At 45.0% G+C, this 26,018-nt stretch overlaps 1 protein-coding gene across 6 annotated transcripts; it reads right to left on the minus strand.

The window, feature by feature from the left end:
* Window positions 1-593: 593 nt before the first annotated feature.
* On the minus strand, window positions 594-26,018 carry Plcz1 (phospholipase C zeta 1). 6 transcript variants are annotated; one of them, XM_070011823.1, is made up of 14 exons: window positions 25,868-26,018; window positions 24,265-24,396; window positions 23,005-23,128; window positions 21,038-21,269; window positions 18,219-18,420; window positions 17,246-17,390; window positions 16,061-16,210; window positions 14,418-14,645; window positions 12,993-13,149; window positions 9,561-9,677; window positions 6,951-7,120; window positions 2,985-3,114; window positions 1,938-2,087; window positions 594-734 (listed from the first exon to the last, which is right to left on the minus strand). In XM_070011823.1, exons 2-14 carry the CDS (start codon window positions 24,381-24,383, stop codon window positions 634-636), a joined length of 2,025 nt encoding a protein of 674 aa, XP_069867924.1. In that variant the 5' UTR covers window positions 24,384-24,396; window positions 25,868-26,018; the 3' UTR covers window positions 594-633. The 6 variants fall into 6 exon arrangements, with proteins under 6 accessions (XP_069867924.1, XP_069867923.1, XP_069867926.1 ...); XM_070011822.1 differs by having other exon boundaries at window positions 23,005-23,140; XM_070011824.1 differs by lacking the exon at window positions 594-734 and adding an exon at window positions 1,594-1,639 and having other exon boundaries at window positions 23,005-23,140.

Genomic DNA, 26,018 nt, shown 5'->3' on the forward strand with positions numbered 1-26,018 from the left:
CACACACACACACACACACACACACACACACACACACACACACAGACACACACACACACACACACACACACAGACACACACACACAGACACACACACACACACATGCACAGTGCCCAGGCCTAAGTTCAAACCCAAGGACTGGCAAATAACAACTATAACAACAACAATAACAACAATAATAATAATAATGCATGCCAAGCAAGTTAAAAAAGCCGCTTCCTTCATGTTGCTGCATTTTGTATATGTAAAGGTGAATGAAGCTGGTGGGCACCATGGCTCCCGCCTGCCATCCCAGCTACTCAGGAGGCTGAGATTTGAGGATCGTGGTTCAAAGCCAGCCTGGGCAGGAAAGTCTGTGAGACTCCAATGAGCCACCAAAAAAGCCATTAGTGGAGCTGTGGTTCACGCGGTAGAGCACCAGCCTTGAGCACAAAAAGAAAAGCTCAGGGACAGCGCCCAGGCCCTGAGTTCGAGCCCCGGGACTGAGGGTTGAGAAGAAAAAGATACTAGTGGATGAGCTGAACCCTTCTGTTTCCATGTGTGATTCTTTCTGCTCCCTGACTCAGGCAGGGGAAAACAACACGAGCGGGCGTGGGTCTGGCTGTTTTATTGGGGTGCAGAGCTGACGGGGGTCACGTGCCGTTCTCCTCGCGAATGTACCACACGTACACAAAGAGTGAAGAAGGTTCCAGACTCTCGCCCGTTCTGGAGAACAGAGGGACACGGCGGTAACCTGCAAGGGAATCGAACCTGAGCACAGACCCCCCCCTGCGGTGCCCGTGCATTCCAAATCATGCCACAGAGCCGAGCATCCGGGGCTCCCGCCTGCCATCCCAGCCACTCAGGAGGCTGAGATCTGAGGATCATGGTTCAAGGCCAGCCCGGGCAGGAAAATCCGTGAGACTCTGATCTCCAAGGAACCACCAGAAAACCAGATGTGGCACTGTGGTTCAAGGGGTAGAGCACCAGCCTTGAGTGAAAGAGTTCAGGGACAGCGCCCAGGCCCTGAGTTCAAGACCCAGGACAAGCTCAAAAAGGGGAGGAGAAGGGAAGAGAGGAGAAGAGAGGAGAGGAGGAAGGGGAGAAGGAGGAGAGAAGAAAGGAAGAGAGAGGGAAGGGGAGAGAAGGAAGGGAAGGTGGAAGGAAAGGAGGAAGAGAGGGAAGGAAGAAAGGAAGGAAGGAAGGGAGGGAGGGAGGGAGGGAGGGAGGGAAGGGAGGGAGGGAGGGAGGAAGGAAGGAAGGAAGGGAAAAAGAGAAAGAGGGAGGGTGGAGGAAGGAAGGAAAGGAAGAGGAAGGGGGAGGAAGGGAAGAAGGGAAAGAAGAAAGAAAGAGAAAAAGAAAAAGAGAGAAAGAAAGAAGAAAGAAAGAAAGAGAAAGGAAGGAAGGAAGGAAGGAAGGAAGGAAGGAAGGAAGGAAGGAAGGAAGGAAGGAAGGAAGGAAGGAAGGAAGGGAGGGAGGAGGGAGGGGAGGGAAGGAGGGAAGGAGGGTGAGCACCTGGAGTTGGGGTACTGGAAGGTACTAAGTGGCCCCCGGGGAAGGTGACTCTGTGCTATGGCTGCATCCAGGATAGGAGTCAGGCGAGGGTGGCCTCCACCGCAGTCAGGATTCAGGATTTCCCGGGTGGGCATGCGTTGGCGGCTGGGGAGAGCCGGCAAGATGGAAGGGCGCAGGGCGCAGGGCACGGGCCGCAGGGCGCAGGGCTCAGGCCACAGGCAGCAGGGCGCAGGGCGCAGGCCGCAGGGCGCGGGCCGCAGGGCGTGGGCCGCAGGCCGCAGGGCGCGGGCCCCAGGGAGCAGGCCGCAGGGCTCAGGCCACAGGCAGCAGGGCGCGGGCCGCAGGGCGCAGGGCGCAGGGCTCAGGCCACAGGCAGCAGGGCGCAGGGCGCAGGCCGCAGGGCGGCCATGAGGCCCCCCCCTCACCCCCGTGAGACCCTCACCTTTGTTCATGCACAGGACTGGCAGGGTGTACTGCCCCAGAAACTCGTTCCCCGCTATCAGCCCCGGGGTCTCCACCACGAAGCGGATCAGCGCCAGCTCCGGCACTTGGATAATGAAGGTGAAGGTTTCGTTCCATTTGGGGCTGAAGGCTGAATGGCAAAAGACATGGGCATACAGTTACACATGCATGCATGCATACATACGTACACACATGCATGCACACATGCACATACATACATGCACACATATGCATGTGCATGCATGTGTGCATACACACATACACAATACACATTCACACATACACGCATACACATACGTGCACACATACATACACGTGCATGCATGTGTGCACACATGCACACATACACATGCTTGCATGTATTGTGTATACATACACATACATCATATATATGCATATATATCATGCATACATACATATGCACATACACATGCATACATCATACATACATATTCATATATACACATACACACATGCATCATACATACATATTCATATATACACATACACACATGCATCATACATACATCGATACATACATATACATATATATACATAAAGAAGACGTCATTGCTAGTGAACATTAAATACTCAACGCTCACCCCAAATCTGTAGCCCTGTCTTTTAACACTTAAGACAAACAGCTCCTGGTGTGGAAACTTCCATTATGGCTCACAGCTATAATTCTGGCTTTGATTTAAAACTTATTCAGGCCGAGCTTGGTGGCTCCCACCTGTCATCCCAGCTACTCAGGAGGCTGAGATCTAGAGGATCACGGTTCAAAGCCAGCCTGGGCAGGAAAGTCTGTGAGCCTTTGATCTCCAAGGACCCACCAGAAAACCAGTGGTTCAAGTGGTAGAGCACCAGCCTTGAGTGAAAGATCTCAGGATGGCGCCCAGGCCCAGAGTTCAAGACCCAGGACCAACACTCACACACACACAAACACACACACACACACACACACACACACACAGAGCATCTTTCCATGAGCCTGGTGAAGTCCCAGGAGGTAAGCGAAGATATTCACCATTTTTCCTAATGATGCGAGTCTGCTGCTTGATGTGGTCGTTGGGAACGCCGTACACCTCGATAATCACCAGCGTGTCAGCCTTGCTGGTGGGTGAGCTGCTGAGAGGCAGCTGGATTCCACTGATGACCTGCATAAAGCAGAGAACCAGAACATTCCATGGGACGTTAACCTGCACCACAACTGCCCTCCAAGATAGAAATGCTGCAAGACCAGGAGCGGTAGCTCCTGCCTGTAATCCCGGCTACTTGAGAGGTGGAGGTAGACGCATTCTGGATTTGATGACTGTCCAAGCAAAGAGAGACAGAGAGACAGAGAGACAGAGACAGAGAGACAGAGACAGAGACAGAGAAAGAGGCTCTATTGCAGAATGGTATCGTGGCACACACTTGCAATCTCAGCCACACCAGAGGCACAGATAGGAGTCTCCCTGCCCGAGGCCAGCCTTGAGCAGAGCACAAAACTATTTCTGAAAAATAACAAAAGCCCAAGGACGCAGACGTGTCTTGAGTGGTTTGTGAATGGCTGGGAAAAGCACTCGATCCTGACTTCAAAAGCGGAGTACTGCAGAAAATAATTCATTTGACTTAAAAAATACTACCAAGACATTGTTGATGGATTCCAGCTCAGTGCCGACCCCAAAATAATTAACAATAATAATAATAATTAAAGCTGGAAAATCGTATTTACGGTTTACGTTTGAGCAAGTGGCTCAAGTGGTAGAGCGCCAGCCTTGAGCTGAAGAGCTGAGGGACAGCACCCAGGCCCTGAGTTCAGGCCCCATGACCAACAATCAATCAATCAATCAAGGTTTAAGTTTGGATGTCAGTCAGTAAATAGCCAAGACCCAGCCAAATCCTTCAATGTGCAGACAGTGCTTTCGCTATGCCCAACATTGACGATTCCTTAGCATCGCTAGAGAACTGGAGACTGAGGTACAAATGCGGGAGTTATAACCATCACCATCAACGGAAAGCCGAGGGAAAGACTTGCGCGGGGGTGGACATTAAGAAGTCTTGAAAAGCCAGGCGCCGGTGGCTCCCGCCTGTCACCCCAGCTACTCAGGAGGCTGAGATCTGAAGATCGTGGTTCAAAGCCAGCCCAGGCAGGAAAGTCCATGAGACTCTGATCTCCAAGGAACCACCAGAAAACCAGAAGTGGAGCTGTGGCTGGAGTGGTAGAGAAAAAGAGCTCAGGGACAGTGCCCAGGCAAAGAAAGAAAGAAAGAAAGAAAGAAAGAAAGAGAGAGAGAGAGAGAGAGAGAGAGAGAGAGAGAGAGAGGGAGGGAGGGAGGGAGGGAGGGAGGGAGGGAGGGAGGGAGGGAGGGAAAGAAAGAAAAGAAAGAAAGAAAGGAAAGAAAGCAGAGAGAGAGAAAGAAGAGAGAGAGAAAGAAAGAGAGAAAGAGAGAAAGAGAGATGTCTGCCACTCAGAGACGATTCCTGTCCACCCACCACACGTCACTTGTTTGTGTCCGCACAATCCTTAACAACCAAGAGCAAAATGAACCCACCGTTCAGTGTCCTGCAAGGGACCAAGGTCATTTCCACTCAAGGCCATCCTTCCCGGCGCCCTTCCATCCCACAGGCCTTTCTAGAAGGTGACTTCCCTTCCCTCCCGTCTCCTAGAATATCATGGTCTCTGGAATTGAAAACAGGTAGAAGATGGCAGTTGAAATGAACAAGATAAAGGCTTGCTTCGGGGACCTGGCATTGTGTGCACACTGAAACCCAGAAAATGAGGAACGGAGGGGACTTCAAACCCCAAAGCCCACAGAACCCAGGCCCAAGAAACCACGCATGAACACAAGCAGCCTGACCAGAGACAGCGATCCTGAGAAAGGCTCAGACCGTCTAAATAATGCAACTCATCAGTGACAGAGAGAGACAGACAGACAGACAGACAGACAGACAGACAGACAGACAGACAGACAGACAGACAGAGACAGAGACAGAGAGAGAAACGCATTATCTTTTCCCCCAAAAGATTCAGTGACATTTTCCAAAGCGAAGACACCTCGCACAGTTCCAAGACAAGAAGAAAGCTTTTGGAAAGAAAGGCTTCCTAATAAAATCAAGAGCCTTCAGGAAGCTGCTCTTGCTCGCGACGAAATGACGCAGGATTTTAAGGCACAAAAGATGAGAGGCAAAATATTTAACAAGAATGTGGGTATAGGTCAGAAATAGAGAGGGAACCCAGATCGATAAACCCAGCTTCTTGAGAGAAGGCAGGGATGAAGGATTGAAGTCTGAGGCCAGCGTCTGGGTTGAGAAATAAAGTTCGTAAGATTCTCTCTCTCTCTCTCTCTCTCTCTCTCTCTCTCTCTCTCTCTCTCTCTCTCTCTCTCTCTCTCTCTCTCTCTCTCTCGCACACACACACACACACACACACACACACACACACACACACACACACACACATCAAGCCAGGCATAGTAGCACACGTCCATAATCCCAGCTACAGAAGCGTTGTAGGTAGGATGATCATTGTCCAAGATTGACGCTGAAAAAAATATAAATAAATAAATAAAGCAAAAGGCCCCATCTGAAAAGTATCTAATGCATAAAGGGTTTGGGTGGGGGTAAAGGAATGGTTCAAATGATAGAGTACCTATCCAGTATGTTCAATATTCCAGGATCATCAAAAAGTAAATTCAGCTGGGTGTCAGTGGCTCACGCCTGTCATCCCAGCTACTCAGGAGGCTGAGATCTGAGGATCGCGGTTCAAAGCCAGCCCCAGCAGAAAAGTCCATGAGACTCTGATTTCCCATGAACCACCAGAAAACTGCAAGTGGAGCTGTGGTTCAAGTGGTAGAGCGCCAGCCTTGAGCTGAAGAGCTGAGGGACAGAGCCCAGGCCCTGAGTTCAAGCCCCATGACCAACCAACACAAAACAAAAAAAGTAAAGTCAATACACATGGCGGAAGGAAACAGAACAATTGACAAACGAACAGCAACTTGGAAAATGAACATCTCCATTAAGATGACGAAAGGCTCCGACACAGATTTTGAATCAGCAATTTAGAGAAAAACATTCAAGCGCTCCCAAAACCCAGAGCAAATCAGAAACAAGATTACTGCAAATTATTAGATGCTCAGGACAGAATCAGAGCAAAGCAATGAATCTATGATTATATATATATATATATATATATATATATATATATATATATATACATATACATATATATATATATATATATATACACATACATACACCCTTTCTAAGCAATCAAATAATGTTCATAGACACAAGGAGAGACAGGATAGATCCTAGATCTTAAAAGCCTAATGCTGGCAATTAATGAAAAGAAAATTGCTCCTTGAGGTACCTAGTAAAACCCTTTAAATTGATGGAAGAAAAGGAACTGTAGCCACAAAATCACTAATAGGTTGAACTTAGACCTTGCTATTGAAATACAAAATGCTAACCCACAATCCTATAGTATAAATAGATCTTTGAGGGGAGAAAAAAAAAAGGTTGTAACCTCAAAATTTCCATTCGCCGAATGGAAATAATTCTTTTAAAAAAATAATGCAACAGAAGGACCTTTTTTTATTTCAGCTATGGAAATGCTGTGAAAATATCACCCATGTGCAGTGTCTGAAAAAGATTTTAACCAATGTAAAAGGCATAAAAGCAAACCAAGCCAGGCACCGGTGGCTCACACCTGTCATCCCAGCTACTCAGGAGGCTGAGATCGGAGGATTGTGGTTCAAAGCCATCCTGGGCAGGAAAGTCCATGAGACTCTGATTTCCCATGAACCACCAGAAAATCCAGAAGTGGAGCTGTGGCTCAAGTGGTAGAGCACCAGCCTGGAGTGAAAGAGCTCAGGGACAGTGCTCAGGCCCTGAGTTCAAGTCCCACGATTGACCAAAAAAAAAAAATCAATAGAATTCAAAATATTCATGTATGCTGATTTAAAATGATAACCCAACAAACAAAAAGGTAAAACCTCATTCCTCTTACCCTTATTGAAAGTGTGATCGGCTCACAGTCGGTGGCGTTCATTGGGTTAAAGTCCAATTTATGATCTCTCAGGAAGAGCGGCTTGAGGAGATACCCAGAACCACCATTATCCAGAAATTTCCCATTTTGCAAGTCCATGGGCAGACCCGGTGTCTGGAAATTCATCGCCACTGTGAGAAAAGAAGGATCGTGAGGCGGTCAGCAAAGAGGGCGGGAAATCGACCAAACCCCAGCCCTACCCTGTCTCCACATTTTTATTGTTGTTTTTTTATTGTGATAATAAAGTTGACAGGCAGAGAGGTGACAGTGACATCAGTCAGGTCATGAGCACATTGCTCTGTGCACCCTGTCCCCGCTTCCCTTGATCCCCCCCCAAGTTTTCCCTCCCATCCCCACCCACCAGTGGTAGAGTTCATTCTCCACCTGGTGTCCAGTGAGGACCCCGGCTGCCTTGGTTTCCCCCTCTACCCCCCCATTTCTGTGCCCCCCTCACCCTCCCAGAGACAAAGAAACCCACCGACAAGACACAAGGAAAAGAAACAGAAACCACATAGAAAAATAAAACATCTGTTCCCATGGCCTGGAGTCCATTCCAGTGAATATTATTTTCTATGATGAGAAGCATGTAGACACTGCGCCTTGGAGCTCCTCGCCTCTGAGCATCCTCCCCTGAGAGTCCTCCTCTGAGCGTTCTCCTCTGGGCTCACTGTGTGAGTCCTCACGGGTTTTGAGAGTAGCCATTGCCACTCTGATTTATTTCTAAACCTCTGCCTCCCGATCGATCCACATTTATAGGTGATGAATGAGTAGCAGAAATGTCATCTATAAACTAAGTTACTATAGAACTTTAAGCAAGGAAATCAAAAGGACCCATAGTATGGATTACAGAAGATAGACACACAAACCAATAGATAGACAGATGGATGGATGGATGGATAGATAGATAGATAGATAGATAGATAGATAGATAGATAGATAGATAGATAGATAGATAGATAGATGGATGGATAGATAGATACATAAATACATACATACATACATACATACACACATACATACATACATACATAGATACATAGATACATAGATGGATAGGTAGGTGGATGGATAGATAGATAGATAGATAGATAGATAGATAGATAGATAGATAGATAGATAGATAGATAGATAGATAGACAGATAGATGGATAGATAGATGGATAGATGATAGATAATAGAATAGAAAGAAAGATAATAGATAGATAGATAGATAGATAGATACATACATACATACATACATACATACATACATACATACATAAATAGATACATAGATGGATAGGTAGGTGGATGGATAGAGAGAGAGAGAGAGAGAGATAGATAGATAGATAGATAGATAGATAGACCGATAGATGGATAGATAGATGGATAGATGATAGATAATAGAATAGATAGATAGATAGATAGATAGATAGATAGATAGATAGACCGATAGATGGATAGATAGATGGATAGATGGATAGATGATAGATAATAGAATAGATAGATAGATAGATAGATAGATAGATAGATAGATAGATAGATAGATGACAGATAATTACATCTCTCTATCTCAGTCATATGCAAAACATAGAAGCCAGGTATCAGGAAGCTCACACCTGTAGTCCTAGCTACTCAGGAGGTAGACATCTGAAGATGGAGGATCAAGGTTTGAAGCCAGCCCAGGCAGGAAAATCTATGAGACTCTTATTTCCAATTAACCACAAGAAAAAAAACCACAGCCGGAAGTGAAGGTATGGCTCAAGTGGTAGAGCACTAGCCTTGAGCAATAAAGGCTCAGGAATAACACCCAGGCCCTGAGTTCAAGCCCCAGGACTGGCACTTTAAGAGAAAGAGAGGAGAGGAGAGGAGAGAGAGAAAGAGAGAGAGAGAAATGTAAAGCAAACCAGCCAACAACTGGCTCAATTATGACTCAACACAGAGATCCAGTAACCAAGCCCTCCACCCTACGTGACTTCCAAAATGGCGGACATTGAAGTTCACCCAATGCATCAACTCTAGAGGTGGCTGAAGGTGAAGCCTCTCTCTCTCAAGCAAAGGAGACCAAAGTCCATTTTAGTCTCCTACTCCCTTCCTCCAGAACCTCTGGTCCAAGCCAACTGCTCATGCTTCAACTCATACCCCTAGATTCATCCTCTCTGCCTCCTTTAGAAACCACTTCAACCCTTAAAGTCAGTGGATCTCCATAGTGTGTCTGTGTGTGTATGTGTGAGAGAGAGAGAGTCCTGGGGCTTGAACTCAGGGCCTGGGCGCTGTCCCTGATCTCTGTTATTCAACGCTAATGCTCTACCACTTGAGCCACAGCTCCACTTTTAGCTCTTGGCTGGGTAATTGGAGATAACAGTTCTCACAGATTTTCCTGACCTAGCTGGCTTTGAACCACGATCCTCCCCGATCTCAGTCTCCTGAGTAGCTTGGGATGACAGGTGTGAGCCACCGGCACCCAGCAACGGATCCTTCAATGGACAAAACATTTTTACAGTGAGCATATGTTCTTGTTTATACAAATTTTCATGGGTTCCTAAAACAAATTCATTTCAACTTGTTCATTCAAACAAGCTAATAACATACCCATTTGACAGCCTACATTCCAAAATTCTTGAGGATTAAAATTAGAAGAATCTGCTCTTATCGCCTTGGGATAGATTCTGGTAAGGAATTTCCCGGTGTGGAAAATAAACTCGTGGACTACAATAAAACAAAGAGGGAAAAAAAAAGGGTAAACATGGAGAGAGATTTTACATTAAATGAACTACTATTTCTGCATTTGATAGACTTCTATAATCATTTCAGTCATGCTGATATGTATTACCTTTGCAGCAAACAAACAAAACAAGATTTGTTAATCATGAAAATGAAAACAAACCCAATGTCTTTATGTTCTGGGTAAAAATTCACAATTGATTTAAAACATACTTTAGAGGCTGGGCAGGTGGCTCCATGGTAGAGTGCTTGCCTAGCATGCATGAAGCCCTGGGTTCAATTCCCCAGTACCACATACACAGAAAAAGCCGGAAGTGGTGCTGTGGCTCACGTGGTAGAGCGCTAGCCTTGAGCTAAAGAAGCTCAGGAACAGCGCCCAGGCCCTGAGTTCAAGCCCCAGGACTGGCAAAAACAAAAAACAAACAAACAAAAACACGTACTTTTGTTATACAAACATATGTACTGATAATTAACTTGGAAAATATTTTCTATGTTCTCCTTCATATCCAAATTGATTTCACTTCGATATGAACACATTCAAAATTCCCAAATAAAATGCACTCATTTCCGAAAACTCAAGTCAAATCAAAAACCAAACTGACGTCTTTCCCCTTTTTGTTTTTAACTTTCACCTTAGCACCAAAAATCCAAAAGGAGCAATCTGAGACTTGCTAAATCAAGCTGATTGGACGGTTCACAGGTTGGACTCAATCCCATTGGACAGTTTACAGATTGGAATTCATCTCAATGGACATTTTGCTACCCAACGTTTTCAGGTAAAGATTTAGATCCTTCCAACTCCAGCATCTTCCCTCCAAACACCACCTTCCTTTGAAACATCTCTCTCGATATTTTTAATTATCTCGAATATCTTCCTCACTGAGATGACTTTGTGTTCATGGTAAAGCACACATGTGTACAAATTCATGTATGTGTAATCTGACTATACTCATTCTTCACATTTCTACGTATCTGCCCTCTAAGGTATTGACATTCGAAATTAATTAACCCTCTCCCTTCACTAGTTGATATTTAATGAAAGTCTTCAAGACAGATTTCATACTGGCCAGAGATTTGTTTTTTCCTCTTTCATTAAACAGATCCACTCTATTTTATTATTTTACTTTATTTTTGTCAGTCTTGGGCCTTGAACTCATGACCTGGGCGCTGTTCCTGAACTCCCTTTTACTCAAGGCCAACGCTCTACCACTTGAACCACAGCTCCACATCTGGATTTTTCTGTGATTCACTGGAGATAAGAGTCCCCACAGACTTTCCTGCCTGGACTGGCTTTGAACCTCGATCCTCAGATCTTGGCCTCCTGAGTAACTAGGATGACAGGCGTGAGCCACCGGTGCCCAGCTTCCGTTTTATTTTTTCTTTAATTTTGTTTCATTTATTTTTGCTTTGCTTTGTTTTGCCCATTTTGCTGGTGCTGGAGTTTGAATCCAGGGCATCTCTCCTTGCTGGTCTGGTGCTCTCCCACGTGAACCACGCCTCCAGTCCTCCACCCACAACCTCTACTACAATACACAATCACGGCAGAAAGGCTTACTAAGTGCCAGTTCTTCTCTCATGGCAATAAACTTCCACCCTAAACACAAATTCTTTAGGTAGTAATAGCAAATTTCCTACAATCACACTTCACCAGGGCTTCTTTTCGGAAAGGTACATGAAGTAACACGGTTATTTCCAAGTCTCATCTTCCTTTCTCTGGTGCTGAGGGACTATCTTATCTTGAGGCAAAAAAAACCATACTGTTCTGAGCCTTCACATTTTCTATCTAAAGAGTAACATCTGGGCATTCCCTAAGGCTTTAGGCCCTAAAACGGGAGCGGTGATTTTCTCCCACTCATCCATTGAAATTACACAGGATCCCTTACTGCAAATGTAGTTCACCAGGCCTTGGTTTGAGAAACGTTGGGGAAATCAAATGAAAAGAGAAGAATTTTCTGTTTTTCAAAGCACCTATAATCTCATGACTCAATTAAGAACCATTCTTCCCCTGTTGGCTACGGGTCTTTTTTTTTTTCCTATCTATATGCTAATTTGGGAGGAAGAGAAAAACAATTCATATTTTAATTCCTTCGTTACCACCTGCCATTTGGCTTTATACAGTGGCAGGGATCGCGTGGTTTTAATGATATATAACAACAGGTGCTGCTGTAAGCTTTGGCCAGCATCACTGATGATGTACTGTTAGCTTTGGGTGTCATTTAAAAAGGCTTTCTACTCTAGTCATAACAGCCCCACCTGGGCCTTTTTTCCAAAAGGGAGGCTGAGTAGATTCTAACTACTTTCAGTAGGCTCAAAGGACTAGTCCTCACCACCCACAAAATCTACCCCAGAAGTCCAAGGGATGTCAGGCCAGCTGCTAAAGCCGATCAGTCCAACTCCCGTGGTCATACCCTAGAGTAAGAAAGACATAGAATCTCGCCAGACACCCGTAGCACACGCCTGTAATCCCAGCTTGCTCAAGAGGCTGAGATCAGAGGATCAAATCAACGCAGGAAGAAAAGTCTGTGAGACTCTTATCTTCAACGAACTGGCAAAAAGCTGGATGTGGAGGTGGTGTGGCTCAAGTGGTAGAGCACCAATCTTGAGGGGCAAAGCTAAGCAAGAGCCAATAGGACCTGAGTTCAAGCCCCAGTATGACTTGAGCTCAAGGCCTGGGCACCATCCTTGGCTTTTTCTCTTGAATCTAGCACTTTATCACTTTGAGCCACAGCGCCACTTCCGGTTTCCATTGGAGATCAGAGTCCCACAGACTTCCCTGCCCAGGCTGGCTTTGAACCGCGATCCTCAGATCTCAGCCTTAAAGCTGGGCTCTAAAGACAGCAGCCATCGGCTTCAGTTGGAAGCAATCTCCTCCTGCTTTTAAAAAAGAATGAATGACCAAGTCCACGTGTCTTGCTCCTGGTGTACCTAAACCTTACAGTCCTGCTTCTCCTCCTCCTCCTTCCTCTCTCCACCTGCTCACCGCCACCATCTCTACCACAAGGTGCCCACTTAACGCCCTCCGTCAAAATGCCACGACTTGTGGCCCAGTCGGAGGCCCAGGCAGGAGGATTGCAAATGGAGGCTGGCCAGAACTGCCTCAAACAAATTTGAAAAAGGGGAGTGGATCATTCGGGACATAGAATAATCCATCCTCCTCCAAGTTATTCCCCAGTAAGCTGAGATCTCGCAAGAGACGGATCTTATACCCACTCATAGCTCCTGCTGTTATACCTTAATAACTTAGCACGGGCTGCAACTCAAACGCACCCATGCCCCGCTCCTGCTCCCAGGAGCGTTTACCTTTCAGCTTGGAAAACTTCCTGGCTTGGGATTCGCTCAGGGAGGTGCTTTCATTGAACTGCTGGTACAACCTGGCATGGTGGAAGCTTCGGAACCTCTCGGCTTTGGTGTAAATGACGAGATCAGATAAGGCCAGAGCGATTTTCACCTTCCTGGTCTGGAGACAAAATGCAGCCATGTCACCCTGAGCCATTACACATTTCCTGTTGGCAGTAAAAGGGGTCAGGTGGAGGGAGGAAGGGGAAAGGGGGTGGGGGGAAGGGGAAAGGGGGTGGGGGAAGGGGGGTGGGGGGGAGGGAATGGAAGACTAAACTTCTCAGCAAACCTGTTTACACAAATCTCAGTCTTTTCATAAGGCTCAGCGCCACAAAATTAGGCCGAGAGAGTCCAGATGATTTTTATAACCATCATCTTTAACAAGCAATGTTGGTAGAGCTCATTTTAAACTACTATGAATTCTGCATAAAAATTAATACAATTGCACATCGTAGTTACGTATCATATATAACGTATATCTACATTTATATCATATATAATAATTACATGCAATATATTTTATTACTTATATTCAATATATTATATATTATAATATATACTTGTAGAATATGGAATACATAATATATATAATATCGATAATACATTAAATGAGTATATATTATAATATATAATCATATAGATATATATGATTACATGTTATAATATATAATCATATAGAATATCTTATATCTAGGCTATGATATAATATATGATACGATATATTATATAATATATGATACAATATATTATATATAAATAATATGATATAATATATTATATGTAAATAGTATTATAGGGCTGGGAAGGTGGCTCAGTGGTAGAGTGTTTGCCTAGCATGCATGAAGTCCTGGGTTCGACTCCTCAGTACCTCATGAACAGAAAAAGTCAGAAGCGGAGCTGTGACTCAAGCGGTAGAATGCTAGCCTTGAGCAAAAGAAGCTCAGGGACAGTACCCAGGCCCTGAGTTCAAGACCCAGGCCTGGCTAAATAAGTAAATATTATATAATAATATATATAATTATATAATATGTAATCACATGTTAGGATACTAGAGAATCGGTGTTCTACACCAGGCCTCAGACACAACAGCTGTAAAAATGATCAACTAGAGTCGAAAAACTACTTAGAAAGAGCTACCCTAGGAGAAGAGATGCCCTGCAATTTGTTTTTCTTAAAGGTGAGTTTTGGTGATCGATTTGAGCTTTATTAAGAAAGAAAAAGATTCTACTTCCTCGGATTTTTTTTAAAAACTGAGTTTTGGTGGTAGATTCGCGCTTTCCTAAGGAGGAAGGAGATTCCGCCGGTGTCTCAGTGAGCCCAGCTCTCCACCAAGAAGAGTCAGGAAAAAAATTTCCCCGGCCTTGGCAAGTTCGAGACCAACCACCTCACCTTCTTTTTCTTGAAAAAGCCAGAAGTGAAGGTCTTCAGAAGCTCAGACTCCTTTTCCGGAGACTCTTGTGTTTCCGGGTCCTTCACTTCCTCCTCCTCTTCCTCTTGATCCCCCACTTCCTCTTCATACTCCTCCACCTTTCCATGTTTGTCTGAACCTAACCTTGCCCGGGTCTCCATTAGCGTTCCGATTTTCTTGTTCTTAATTAATATCTTGAATTTCAAGGCCTGGAAGGACAAACGGACAGAGCGCTTTCGCTCCCACCATCACGGGGGAGTTTGCGTGGACCAGACATCGACCTTCTCTTCTTGTTTCTCTTGAATTTATTTTTGCCAGGCAACGGTGGCTCCTGCCTGCCATTCCAGCCACTCAGGAGGCTGGAGGTCTGAGGATCGTGGTTCAAGGCCAGCCCCGGGCAGGAAAGTTCATAAGGCTCTGATCTCCAATGAACCACTCTAAAAGCTGGAAGTGGTGTTCTGGCTCAAGTGGTACAGCACCAGCCTTGAGCAAAAGAGCTCAATAACAGCGCCCAGGCCCTGAGTTCAAGACCCAGGACATACACACACACACACACACACACACACACACACACACACACACACACACACACACACACACACACACACACACACACACACACACACACACACACATTAATTAAATTAAAATAAAAGTTATTTGTTTATGGTTAAGCAGTTGTACAAAAGGGGTTTTGATCCAACCAGGCGGTGTGTGAGCACAATGCATCTTGAGCCACACCTTCTCTTCCCTCCTCCCCCCTGCCTCAACCCCCCTTACCCCTCCCCTACAGGCCCAAGGGACTCCACGTTCATGGGGACAGGGAATACAGAGGCTGCATTCTCCCTCCCTTCCTCCCTCCCTCCACCCACCCTCGCTCTTCCCACCCGTTGCTGTGTCCTCATTCCACCCCTCGCTATACACAACCCACCTTCCTGGTATTCCTCTTTGATCAACTCTAAGTTAGTTGTTGGAAGGACTTACACCATTGGGATCCTACATTTCAGTGAACACATGTGTGTATGTGTGACTCTAACTTCTACACACGTGAGCAAACCTGACCAGTGGAATTCAAACCCCTCTACAATGCCTCCTTCCGGATAATACCTAAATAATCAATCAATCAATGCTAAGCATTGGTCTTTTTTTTTCTTTTTCTTTTTTTCTTTTTTTTTTTTGCTAGTCCTGGTTCTTGAACTCAGGGTCTGGGTCTGGGCACTTCTTTTGTTCAAGGCTGGTGCTCTACCACTTGAGCCATAGCTCCACTCCCGGCTTTTTCTGTGTCTGTGGTACTGAGGAATCGAACCCAGGGCTTCCTGCATGCAAGGCGAGCGCTCTACCACTGAGCCACCTGCCCAGACCCCTGCCTTGGTCTTTAGCCTTGTGTCTAAGACTTCAATTATAGTGATGTATTTGTGGGTTCTCTCCCCCTCCTTTCCCTCCCTCCCTCCCTCTCTCTCTCTCCCCCTCCTCTATTTCTCCCTCTCCCTCTCCCTCTCCCTCTCCCTCTCCCTCTCTCTCTCTCTCTCTCTCTCTCTCTCTCTCTCTCTCTCTCTCTCTCTCTCTCTCTCTCTCTCTCCTCTCTCTCTCTCTCTCTGAGCCTCTCAAACCACAGATCACCTACCTCAGGAGACGGCAGGGAGTCTGGGAATTCATCCAGCATGTCGGAGAGTAGCATGTCCCCAAATGTGTTCTGCAAGATATCAGCCATTATTTCTTGCTGCGCAGGGGAGCAGTGGTTTTCCAGCGACAGCACCACGGGATAATCAGATGCCTGCGGGGAATTAACCAGTCGGCTCATCATCCGAATTTTAAAATAATTTTCATCTAATTCATAGAAGCATTTTATTTATTTACTTACTTACTTATTTGTCGGTTGTGGGACTTGAACTCAGGGCCTGGGCGCTGTCCCTGAGCTCTTTTACTCAAGGCTGGTGCTCTACCACTTGAGCCACAGCTCCACTTGGGTTTTCTGGTAATTTGTGGGAGATCAGAGTCTCACGGACTTTCTCACCCAGGCTGGCTTTGAACCACGATCCTCTAGATCTCAGCCTCCTGAGTAGCTGGGGTGACAGGCGGGAGCCACCAGCTCCCAGCAAGCATTGCATCGTAACAACACTTCTGACTCTCGCTACCTTGGCCACATAACTATTCTTTAAACTGGACAGTGTGTGTGTGTGTGTGTAAAACAGGGCCTGATTTAATCTGTGCATTAGGAAAAAGTAGTCCTATTTTCACTGAAAGTCCAAGAAAAAATCTGAAGCGCTATCAGGGAATGCTTGGCTCATTACATTATGTCATGTACATACAAAGAAATAATATAGATCTGTTAATAAGACAGACAGACAGACAGACAGACAGACAGACAGACAGACAGACAGACAGACAGACAGACAGACAGACAGACAGACAGATAGATAGATAGATAGATAGATAGATAGATAGATAGATGATAGAGTCTGGTACCAATGGCTCACACCTGTCATCCCAGCCACTCGGGAGGCTGAGATCTGAGGATCATGATTCAAAGCCAGCCCAGGCAGGAAAGTCCGTGAATCTCTGATCTCCCAGGAACCACCAGAAAACCAGACATGGTGCTGTGGCTCAAGTGGTAGAGCACCAGCCTTGAGCGAAAGAGCTCAGGGACGGCACCCAGGCCCTGAGTTCAAGCCCCAGGACTGATAGTAAAAAAAAAAAAAAAATCATCACCATCATCATCATTATCCCTGATTGCGTTTCTTGCCATGGGAGTGGATCAGTTCACGTGCGGTCCACCCTGCTGACGTTCACGCCACGCCAGGTCACCTACCATGAAGGCGTACTTGTTGATGGCCTGGATGACGGTCTTGAACAGCAGCTTGCTGGTCAGCGTGTAGCCGTGGTAGACAATGGGCTCGTTCTGGGCTCCGTCCCAGCAGTCAATCTCCAGACACCGGCAGCCCTTCACCAGAGCACTGGGGAGAGGACCAATACCATCGGCCATCCAACCACACACAACCACCACCCCAGGCCTGTGCCTTTCTAGGCCAAGAGTTCACCCCTGGTCCTCTCCTGGCATCGATCGCTAAACTAGCTGGCTTCAGGACAATAGCATTCAAAGAAGATAATAGCCAGCCACCCTGGAGGTTGGAGATTAGGAGGATCACAGTGTGAGGCCAGCTTGGGTGAAAAAAAAATGTTTACAAGTTAATGAGACCCCATCTCAAGAAAGAAAGTAGGTGTGGTGGGAGGTGCCTGGAATCCTGGCCACGCAGGCAGAAGACTGGGCTCTCAGGCTGGGTCCAGAGCAGACATAGCAGACCCTACGTAACTCAAAGGCAAAGGATAGAGAAAGACAGAGACAGAGAGAAAAAGACAGAGACAGAGACAGAGGCAAAGAAACAGAGTGAAATGAGAGACCATCATAGCCATCCTAGAATAAAATAAACTAGCCCAGTTTGATCTGGTTCTTCCTTGGGTATTTAGGAGCGGAGAAAACACAGTATAAAAGGGTTAAAGGAGAGGAAAATTGAGCCAGGTGCCAGCGCTCACGCCTGTCATCCTGGCTACTCTGGAGGCTGAGATCTGAGGATCAGGACAGCAAAGTCCATGAGATTCTCATCTCCAGGGAACCACTAAAAAACCCAGAAGTGGCGCTGTGGCTCAAGTGGTAGAGCGCCAGCCTTGAGCAAAAGCAGCTCAGGGACGGCGCCCAGGCCTCGAGTTCAAGACCCACATCTGAAAATTGATTGATGAATTAATTTTGGCATAACACACATACATACTAAAATAAATGTAAATACCTTACATATCCCCAGAGATCACTGGGTCCTACTAATTGATCAGAGATCAAGTAGGTATTGTGCGAAGATGAAATAAAATAATCACTCAGTGGCAGAGTCATATCTTGGTACACTTTTCTGCATTCCTCTTTGAAGAGCAAGCATTCTGAAGAACACATGTATCTTATAAATCCTTCAAATGACATCTGTTGCACTCTCTTAACTATAAAAACAACAACAACAGCAATAATAATAATGCATGGAGAGACTCCCATTTTCTCATAGAGATGTGGAAGCAAAGTGTATTTATTTCCCAACTATTCATTGAAAACAGGCCCAGCGTTTCTTCAGAAACTCCATTTTTAGTGAATCCTGTTAAGTCTTTCCATATCAACATTTAAGAGTAGATCATTAGCTGGGCATCGGTGGCTCCCGCCTGTCATCCCAGCTACTCAGGAGGCTGAGATCTGAGGATCGTGGTTTAAAGCCAGCCTGGGCAGGAAAGTCTGTGAGACTCTGATCTTCAATGAACCACCAAAAAGTCATAAGGGGAGGTATGGTTCAAGTGGCAGAGCGCCAACCAACGCCCTAGGTTCAAACCTCCATACTAGCAAAAACAAAGCAAAACAAAAAGCTGAGACAAATATTGACTTCAGACAAAAGTGATCCTGGGTAAAGAATGGAAGCAGATATTTAGACAAAGATGGATTGCGAAAAGGTTAAGTTGCTCCCATTAGGATTATTGGTAAAAGCAAAAAAAAAAAAAAAAAAAATGGGAAGGAGTCAGGCACCAATGGCTCACACCTGTAATCCTAGCTACTCAGGAGGTTGAGATCTGAGGATCATGGTTCAAAGCCAGCCCAGGCAGGAAAGGCCATGAGACTCTGATCTCTAATAAACCACTCAGAAAACCAGAAGTGGCGCTGCGGCTTAAGTGGTAGAGCACCAGCCTTGAGCTGAAGAGCTGAGGGACAGCGCCCAGGCCCAGAGTTCAGGCCCCATGACTGGACCCAAAAAAATAATAATAATAATGAAAGCTAGAAGAAAATGTGCTACACAATGTTTATAAGTTCACAACCTATTTCAAAACTTGTGCAGGCTTCGGAAGGTTGAGATATACAGGGAAAATGGTTTGCATTAATTTATTTTTTTTCCCTTGGGCAATTAGCAATCAAGGGCTTGGGGGACATTTGCACTGTTGAATAATTAATACCTTAAGTAATCAAATAGTAAACAAACATCTTGCCTGTCCTTACAGAACAGTATATTGAGATATGGGTTCATCTCAAGGATTTGAAGGGGGAAAAAATATTCTCACTTGGCCTACCATCGCCTACCAATCTGGAAAACAAAACACAATGAGATGCATGTGATATTAATCTTTGCTCCTAGCCAAGCACTGTTGGCTCACGCCTGTCATCCCAGCTACTCAGGAGGCTGAGATCTGAGGATCATGGTTCAAGGCCAGACCCAGTAGGAAAATTTGTGAGACTCGTAACTCCAATGAATCACCAAAAGAATCATGATTCAAGTGTTAGAGCACCAGCCTTGAGCAAAATAGATAAGCAAGAACATGACATGCTGAGTTCAAGTTCTGTTATCAGCACCAAGAAAAAAAATCATTGGTTATGATATTGATAAGTCAGTAATGATTGGCAATGAAATGCAAGGTGTCACATGAGTAGATTGTGTAACGTGATTGTTGAAGTGCAAACCCATCCCAATGAACTTCTGTATCCTTTTAATATACCACGTAGAGGTAGCAGAAACAAGGTCATTTCTTTTTCTGTAATATTCACTGGCATATTGCTACTGTAAGTGTTCTTTAAACTAGTTGCAAAGACAAAAAAGAGCTTTTACATCAACCCAGTCCTTCCTTAGAGAAAGTCTAGCTATGAAAAAGTCAGCTGAGGGCTGGGAAGGTGGCTCAGTGGTAGAGCGCTCGCCTTGCATGCATGAGGTCCTGGGTTTGATTCCTCAGTACCACATAAGCAGAAAAAGCCAGAAGTGACGCAGTGGCTCAAGTGGTAGAGCACTAGCCTTGAGCTGAAGAGCTGAGGGACAGCACCAGGCCCAGAGTTTAGGCCCCATGACCGACAAAAAAAAAAAAAAAAGAAAAGAAAAGAAAAAAGAAAAGAAAAAGCCAGCTGAAGTCGGGTACCAGTGACTCACGCCTGTAACCCCAGCTACTCAGGAGGCTGAGATCTGAGGATTGAGGTTCAAGGCCAGCCCAGACAGGGAAGTCCATGAGACTTTTATATCCAATAAACTACTCAGAACAAAGCTACTGTGATTCAAGTGGTAGAGTGCTAGCCTTGAGCACAAAGAAGCTCAGGGACAACACCCAGGACCTGAGTTCAAGCCCCAGGACTCACAGACACATACACAAAAAGTCAGCTGATCTTCTTAGGTTTGCTTTGTTAATATAATGACTTTATATTCTGGTACATTTATCTTGTTGCAAGCCTACAACACAATATTCCCTAAAAAAGATAGAGACAGGTAGGTAGATATATATATGTGTGTATGTGTGTGTGTGTCTCTGTCTGTCTGTGTGTCTGTGTGTATTATATATACATATATATAATATTGTTAAAATATGTATATGTATATATGTATACTGTGTATATGATACATATAAAATATATGTATATATGAAATAAACATACATTATATATACATTCTATAAGACATCAGAATAAAACTGTATGTTGTTCCAGAAGTTGACGCAACCCTTGAATTTGACAAACATCATGTGGGAGAACACTTCACATAAAAACACTGATAAATTCAGAAGAAAAAGAAAAGAAAGAAGACAATGCAAAGAAGAGCATGCAGACCTTCCTCAATGGGCTCATATTTCTGAATGAGCAGAGAGGGTTGGGTTTCGTTCATCTCGTAGGTGTACTGCTCCTGTGTCAGAAATTTCACCAGGCTGTGTTCAGAGAGGATTTTCCGGTTCTCAGAATACGTGTTGAAAATCTCCATGATCTCTTCTCTGTGTGCAACCATGCGGTAAATGGCTCTGAATTCCTCAATGGTGATCCTTCCCTTCCCCTGTCTGTCGTTATCCTACTAAAGAGAAATGAATGGCTGGTGGGTTCCTGTCGTGAGGATCCAACATTCACTTGGCGAATGTGAAGAGGACTCCTGTCGTGGGCAACAATTCTTGAAACTTAGATTCCATTCTTATGAATGGAATAATAAATAAGTAAACAAACAAATAAATAAATATAAAACTACCCTATGAACCAGCAATTCCACTCTTGGGCACATACCCACCCCAAAAAAATCACAAATGAGGATTCAGTAAAACTGCCAACACAACCATATTCATTGCTGCACTATTCACCATAGCCAAGACACGGAATCAGCTCAGATCCTTCTCAGTGGCTAAATGGATGAAGACAATGTGGTACAGATACACTATGGGATTTTACTCACGCTTTCTTAACAACGATATTACATCAGGGCTGGGAAGATGGCTCAGTGGTGGAGTGCTTACCTCACATGCATGAGGCCCTGGGTTTGATTCCTCAGCACCACATAAGCAGAAAAAAGCCAGAAGTGGCACTGTGGCTTAAGTGGTAGAGCGCTAGCCTTGAGCGGAAGAGCTGAGGGACAGCACCCAGGCCCAGAGTTCAGGTCCCAGGACAAAAAAATAGAAGTAAAAGCCAGGTGCCAGTGGCTCATGCCTATCATCCCAGTAACTCAGGAAGCTGAGGACTGAGGATCACGGTTCAAAGCCAGCCTGGGCAGGAAAGTCTGTGAGATTCTTCTCCAAGGAATCACCAGAAAACTGGAAGTGGCGCTGTGGCTCAAGTGGTAGAGCACCAGCCTTGAACTGAAGAGCTCAGGGACAGCGCCCAGGCCCTGAGTTCAGGCCCCATGTCCAAAAAAACAAAAGAATGATATTACATCATTTTCAAAGAAATGGATAGATCTAGAAAGAAAATTATGTAACTCAGACCTTAGAGAGACAAAAGACACACGTTCTCTCTCATCAGTGAAAGTGAGATCTAATCTACAGATATATAAGCAAACATACAGGGGACTGCATTCATGGGTACACACATCAATTAACCAAAATACAGTACCAGCAGGGGGAAATTTAAACAACTCCTTAGGGGAAAAAATGAACTCCTAATCCAATGAAGTGAATGCGAGGAAACTGGTACTTGAAGAGAGAAGGGAAGTAAGGGGAGGGGGAAGACAAAGGAAGAGAGGAAGGGAGGAGAATCCAGGCATAATATTCGATTCATATCCCTCACAGCCAGGAAAACTGAGGGGACAGGGGTTGGGAGGGATGAGGGACAATGCTGGAAGGGATGACATTGATGAAGAAGCATTACACTCATAAACTGACCTGTTGAATGGCCATCACTTTGTACAATGACTTGAAGAGAACAAACAGAGAAAGTGAAATGTAGCCAATTAAAGATAGTAAAATTTGCTGAGTGCCACCTGTCTGGCTCCCGCCTGTCATCCCAGCGACTCAGGAGGCTGAGATCTGAGGATCATGGTTCAAAGCCAGCCTAGGCAGGAAAGTCCGTGAGACTCTGATCTCCCATGAACCACCAGAAAACCGGAAGTGGCGTAATATATCTGTTATTATACATATTATTAATATATATGTATCCACAGTTCATCTTAGCACCCTCTAAGTTCTCTCCATGTGGATTTTAAATGGAACTCCCGTATTTAATTCCTTCTGTCCATCAGGGACTAATTTCCAGTATATCTTTTCTAGAAAGAGTATTCGAGGTGGTTACAAACGATCACTTACATTAGACTAATTTCATCTCACCTTAAAAATTTGTCTCATGTGATTCTCGTTACACTGAAAGTCTAGTTTTTCCAGTAACTTCTGCGTTTTCACTAGGTCAATTTTGCCACCTCGGAATTCTTCCTGAATCTTTGACAAAAACCACGTAAGAGGCACAATAAGAAGGGAAAAAAAAGTTAAGGAAATTCTCCAGGAAAGCCACGGAGAAGCTGCCGTTCTTAAACATCTAGTTCATTCTTCTGGCCTACTGTATTTTGTTTTTAATTTTACAGGATAAAGCGATTGTATAATAAATAACATTGAAAGCAAGATCATAACTCTACTCCAATAAAGATAGGGAAGGCCACGTTGTACACGCCTAACACCCAAGAAAGAATGAAAATTAAAACTGGCGCTCTACCACTTGAGCCACAGCACCACTTCCGGTTTTCTGGTGGTTCATGGGAGATGAGAGTCTCACAGACTTTCCTGCCTGGGCTGGCCTTGAACCACGATCCTCAGATCCCAGCCTCCTGAGTAGCTGGGATGTCAGGCATGAGTCACTGACACCAGCTGGGGAAATATATTAAAACATGATTACAGTATGGTGAATGACACATGAAATTCTAGATGTCAAGCTTCTATACTTTACCCTACCTGCTCCAAGAAGGTGGAAAAATGGAGAATCTTCTAGAAGGTAGAAACATTAAATAAGTTTATAATATAGATGCACCTGCACTGTCCTGGTACTGGTGGCTCCCGCCTGTCACCCCAGCTACTCAGGAGGCTGAGATCTGAGGATCTTGGTTCAAAGCCAGCCCCGAGCAGGAAAATCTGAACCTTACTTCCAATTAACGACTCAAAAAGCCAGAAGTGGAGTTGTGGTTCAAGTGGTAGAGCGCTAGCCTTGTGTGAAAATGCTCAGGGCCAGCCTCAGGGCCCTGAGTTCAAGGACCAGGACTGGGGGAGGGCAGGGGGGGGAGGGAGGGGAGAATCGGACTCAATTTTCTATTGTTAGTAGCCGATTCCCACAAAGGCTACAAGGTCATGATAAAGATTTGATATTCTAAAGAGAAAAAAACAAGATAACTCTCAGGACAGATGTGGAAGAAAAGTCAATGAGAGAGAGACAGACAGACAGAGAGGGAGGGAGGAAGGGAGGGAGGGAGGGAGGGAGGGAGGGAGGGAGGGACAGAAAGAGTTCACTTCAGGACTGGTTAAGGGAGATCAGAGAGGGTCTCAGAGCCAAGAGAAAGGAGAGACAGACAGACAGACAGACAGAAGGAGCTTGGGTAGGGATATCTGGCTTCGAACTTCTCGTGATTCCGCTGGATCAAAAGGTGTTGTGACAGAATCCCAACAGAGCTAATTCTGTCTCTTTGTAGAAAAGAACTTTCTTGCGATCCGTTAGCCGTCTCCATCGCTTTTCTTTGTCTGGGAAGAAAGCAGACAAGTCCAAAGGGTTTTGTGGCCTCAGCAGCAGTGATACTAGATACCGTGTTGGACATGAACTTTACGGGCTGGGCAGGTGGCTCAGGGGTAGAGCGCTCGCCTAGCATGCATGAAGCCCTGGGTTCGATTCCTCAGTGCCACATAAGCAGAAAAAGCCAGAAGTGGCGCTGTGGCTCAAGTGGTAGAGCGCCAGCCTTGAGCAGAAGATGATCAGGGACAGTGAACTTTACAACTTGGGGGGGGGAGTAGGGGGAGAAATAGGAGAAAATGAGGGAAAAGAAATGTACTCATGACCTGACTGATGTAACTGTGGCCCCTCTGTACCCCACCTCTACAATAAAATTAAAATTAAAAAATAAGATAAAACTACCACCTAACAGGTGCACCCTTTATGATCTTCTCCCTACTCCCATTTTTTTCACTTCTTGATTCTCTTTTGCTCATTTGCAAACGCTCATTGTCACCTTATTGTAAATATGTTATCTATTCATATATAATATATGTTCTGTGTATTTCTATATAACATCTATGTTATATATTATTTTGCATTTTTATTAATGAAGATGATGTACAGCTGGATTAAAGTCACAAAAGTCAGGTAGAGAGTACAATTCTCTTTTTCTTTTCTTTTCTTTTTCTTTGCTGGCCCTGGGCACTGTTCAGGGCTGGCGCTCTACCACTTTGAGCCACAGCACCACTTCTGGTTTTCTGGTGGTTCCTTGGAGATCAGAGTCTCACGGACTTTCCTGCCCAGGCTGGCTTTGAACTGCGATCCTCAGATCTCAGCCTCCTGAGTAGCTGGGATGACAGACATGAGCCACCAGTGTCCTGAGAGAGCATTTCTTTGGGGACCCTGTCCCCCCTTCCCTTGCTCTCTCCCCCATCCCCACCCACCAGTGGTAGAGTTCATTCTCCACCTGGTGTCCAGTGAGGACCACGGCTGCCTTGGTTTCCCCTCTGTCCCCCCATTTCTGTGCCCCCCTCACCTTCCCAGAGACAGAGAAACCCACCCACGAGACTAAAGGAAAAGAAAAGAAAAGCAGCCACAAAGAAAAAACCTCGTTTCCATTTCCTAAGTTCATGTTGATAAATATTATTTTGTATGACCAGAGGCACATAGCTAATACATCTTAGTGATCCTCTCCATATGTAATATACCTAATATCATAGATAGACAGACCGACAGGGAGACAGACAGACAGATAAATATGGATAGCTAGGTAGGTAGGTAGATAGATGAATAGGTAGATGGACAAACAGACAAATCAAATAATAGATTATAGATGAACTCTTCAGATCTTCTGTCCATCAAAATATAGGTCTAATAGTGGATCGGGGAAGCTATGGTAAAGATTGGCTTTAAGACTAGAAACTCTGAACTATTCTCTACATTTCCAAGAACACACAACATGAAAGAAGAGAGTTGGGGGGTGGGGAGAGGAGAAAAACACACCCCTTTTTGAAAAGAAGGTCTGGTCTAGGAGACGAAGTTCTTCAGATTCTTCAAACTAGGCCCATCTTGTTGTCTGAGCACCCCCTTAACTTAGATGTCTGCCATTTTCTTCCTTTTTTTTTTTGTCTTTTCTTTTCTTTTCTTCTTTTTT

Source organism: Dipodomys merriami, unplaced genomic scaffold (assembly GCF_024711535.1).
Source record: "Dipodomys merriami isolate MVZ:Mamm:240054 unplaced genomic scaffold, mDipMer1.0.p SCAF_84, whole genome shotgun sequence".
NCBI lineage: Eukaryota > Metazoa > Chordata > Mammalia > Rodentia > Heteromyidae > Dipodomys > Dipodomys merriami.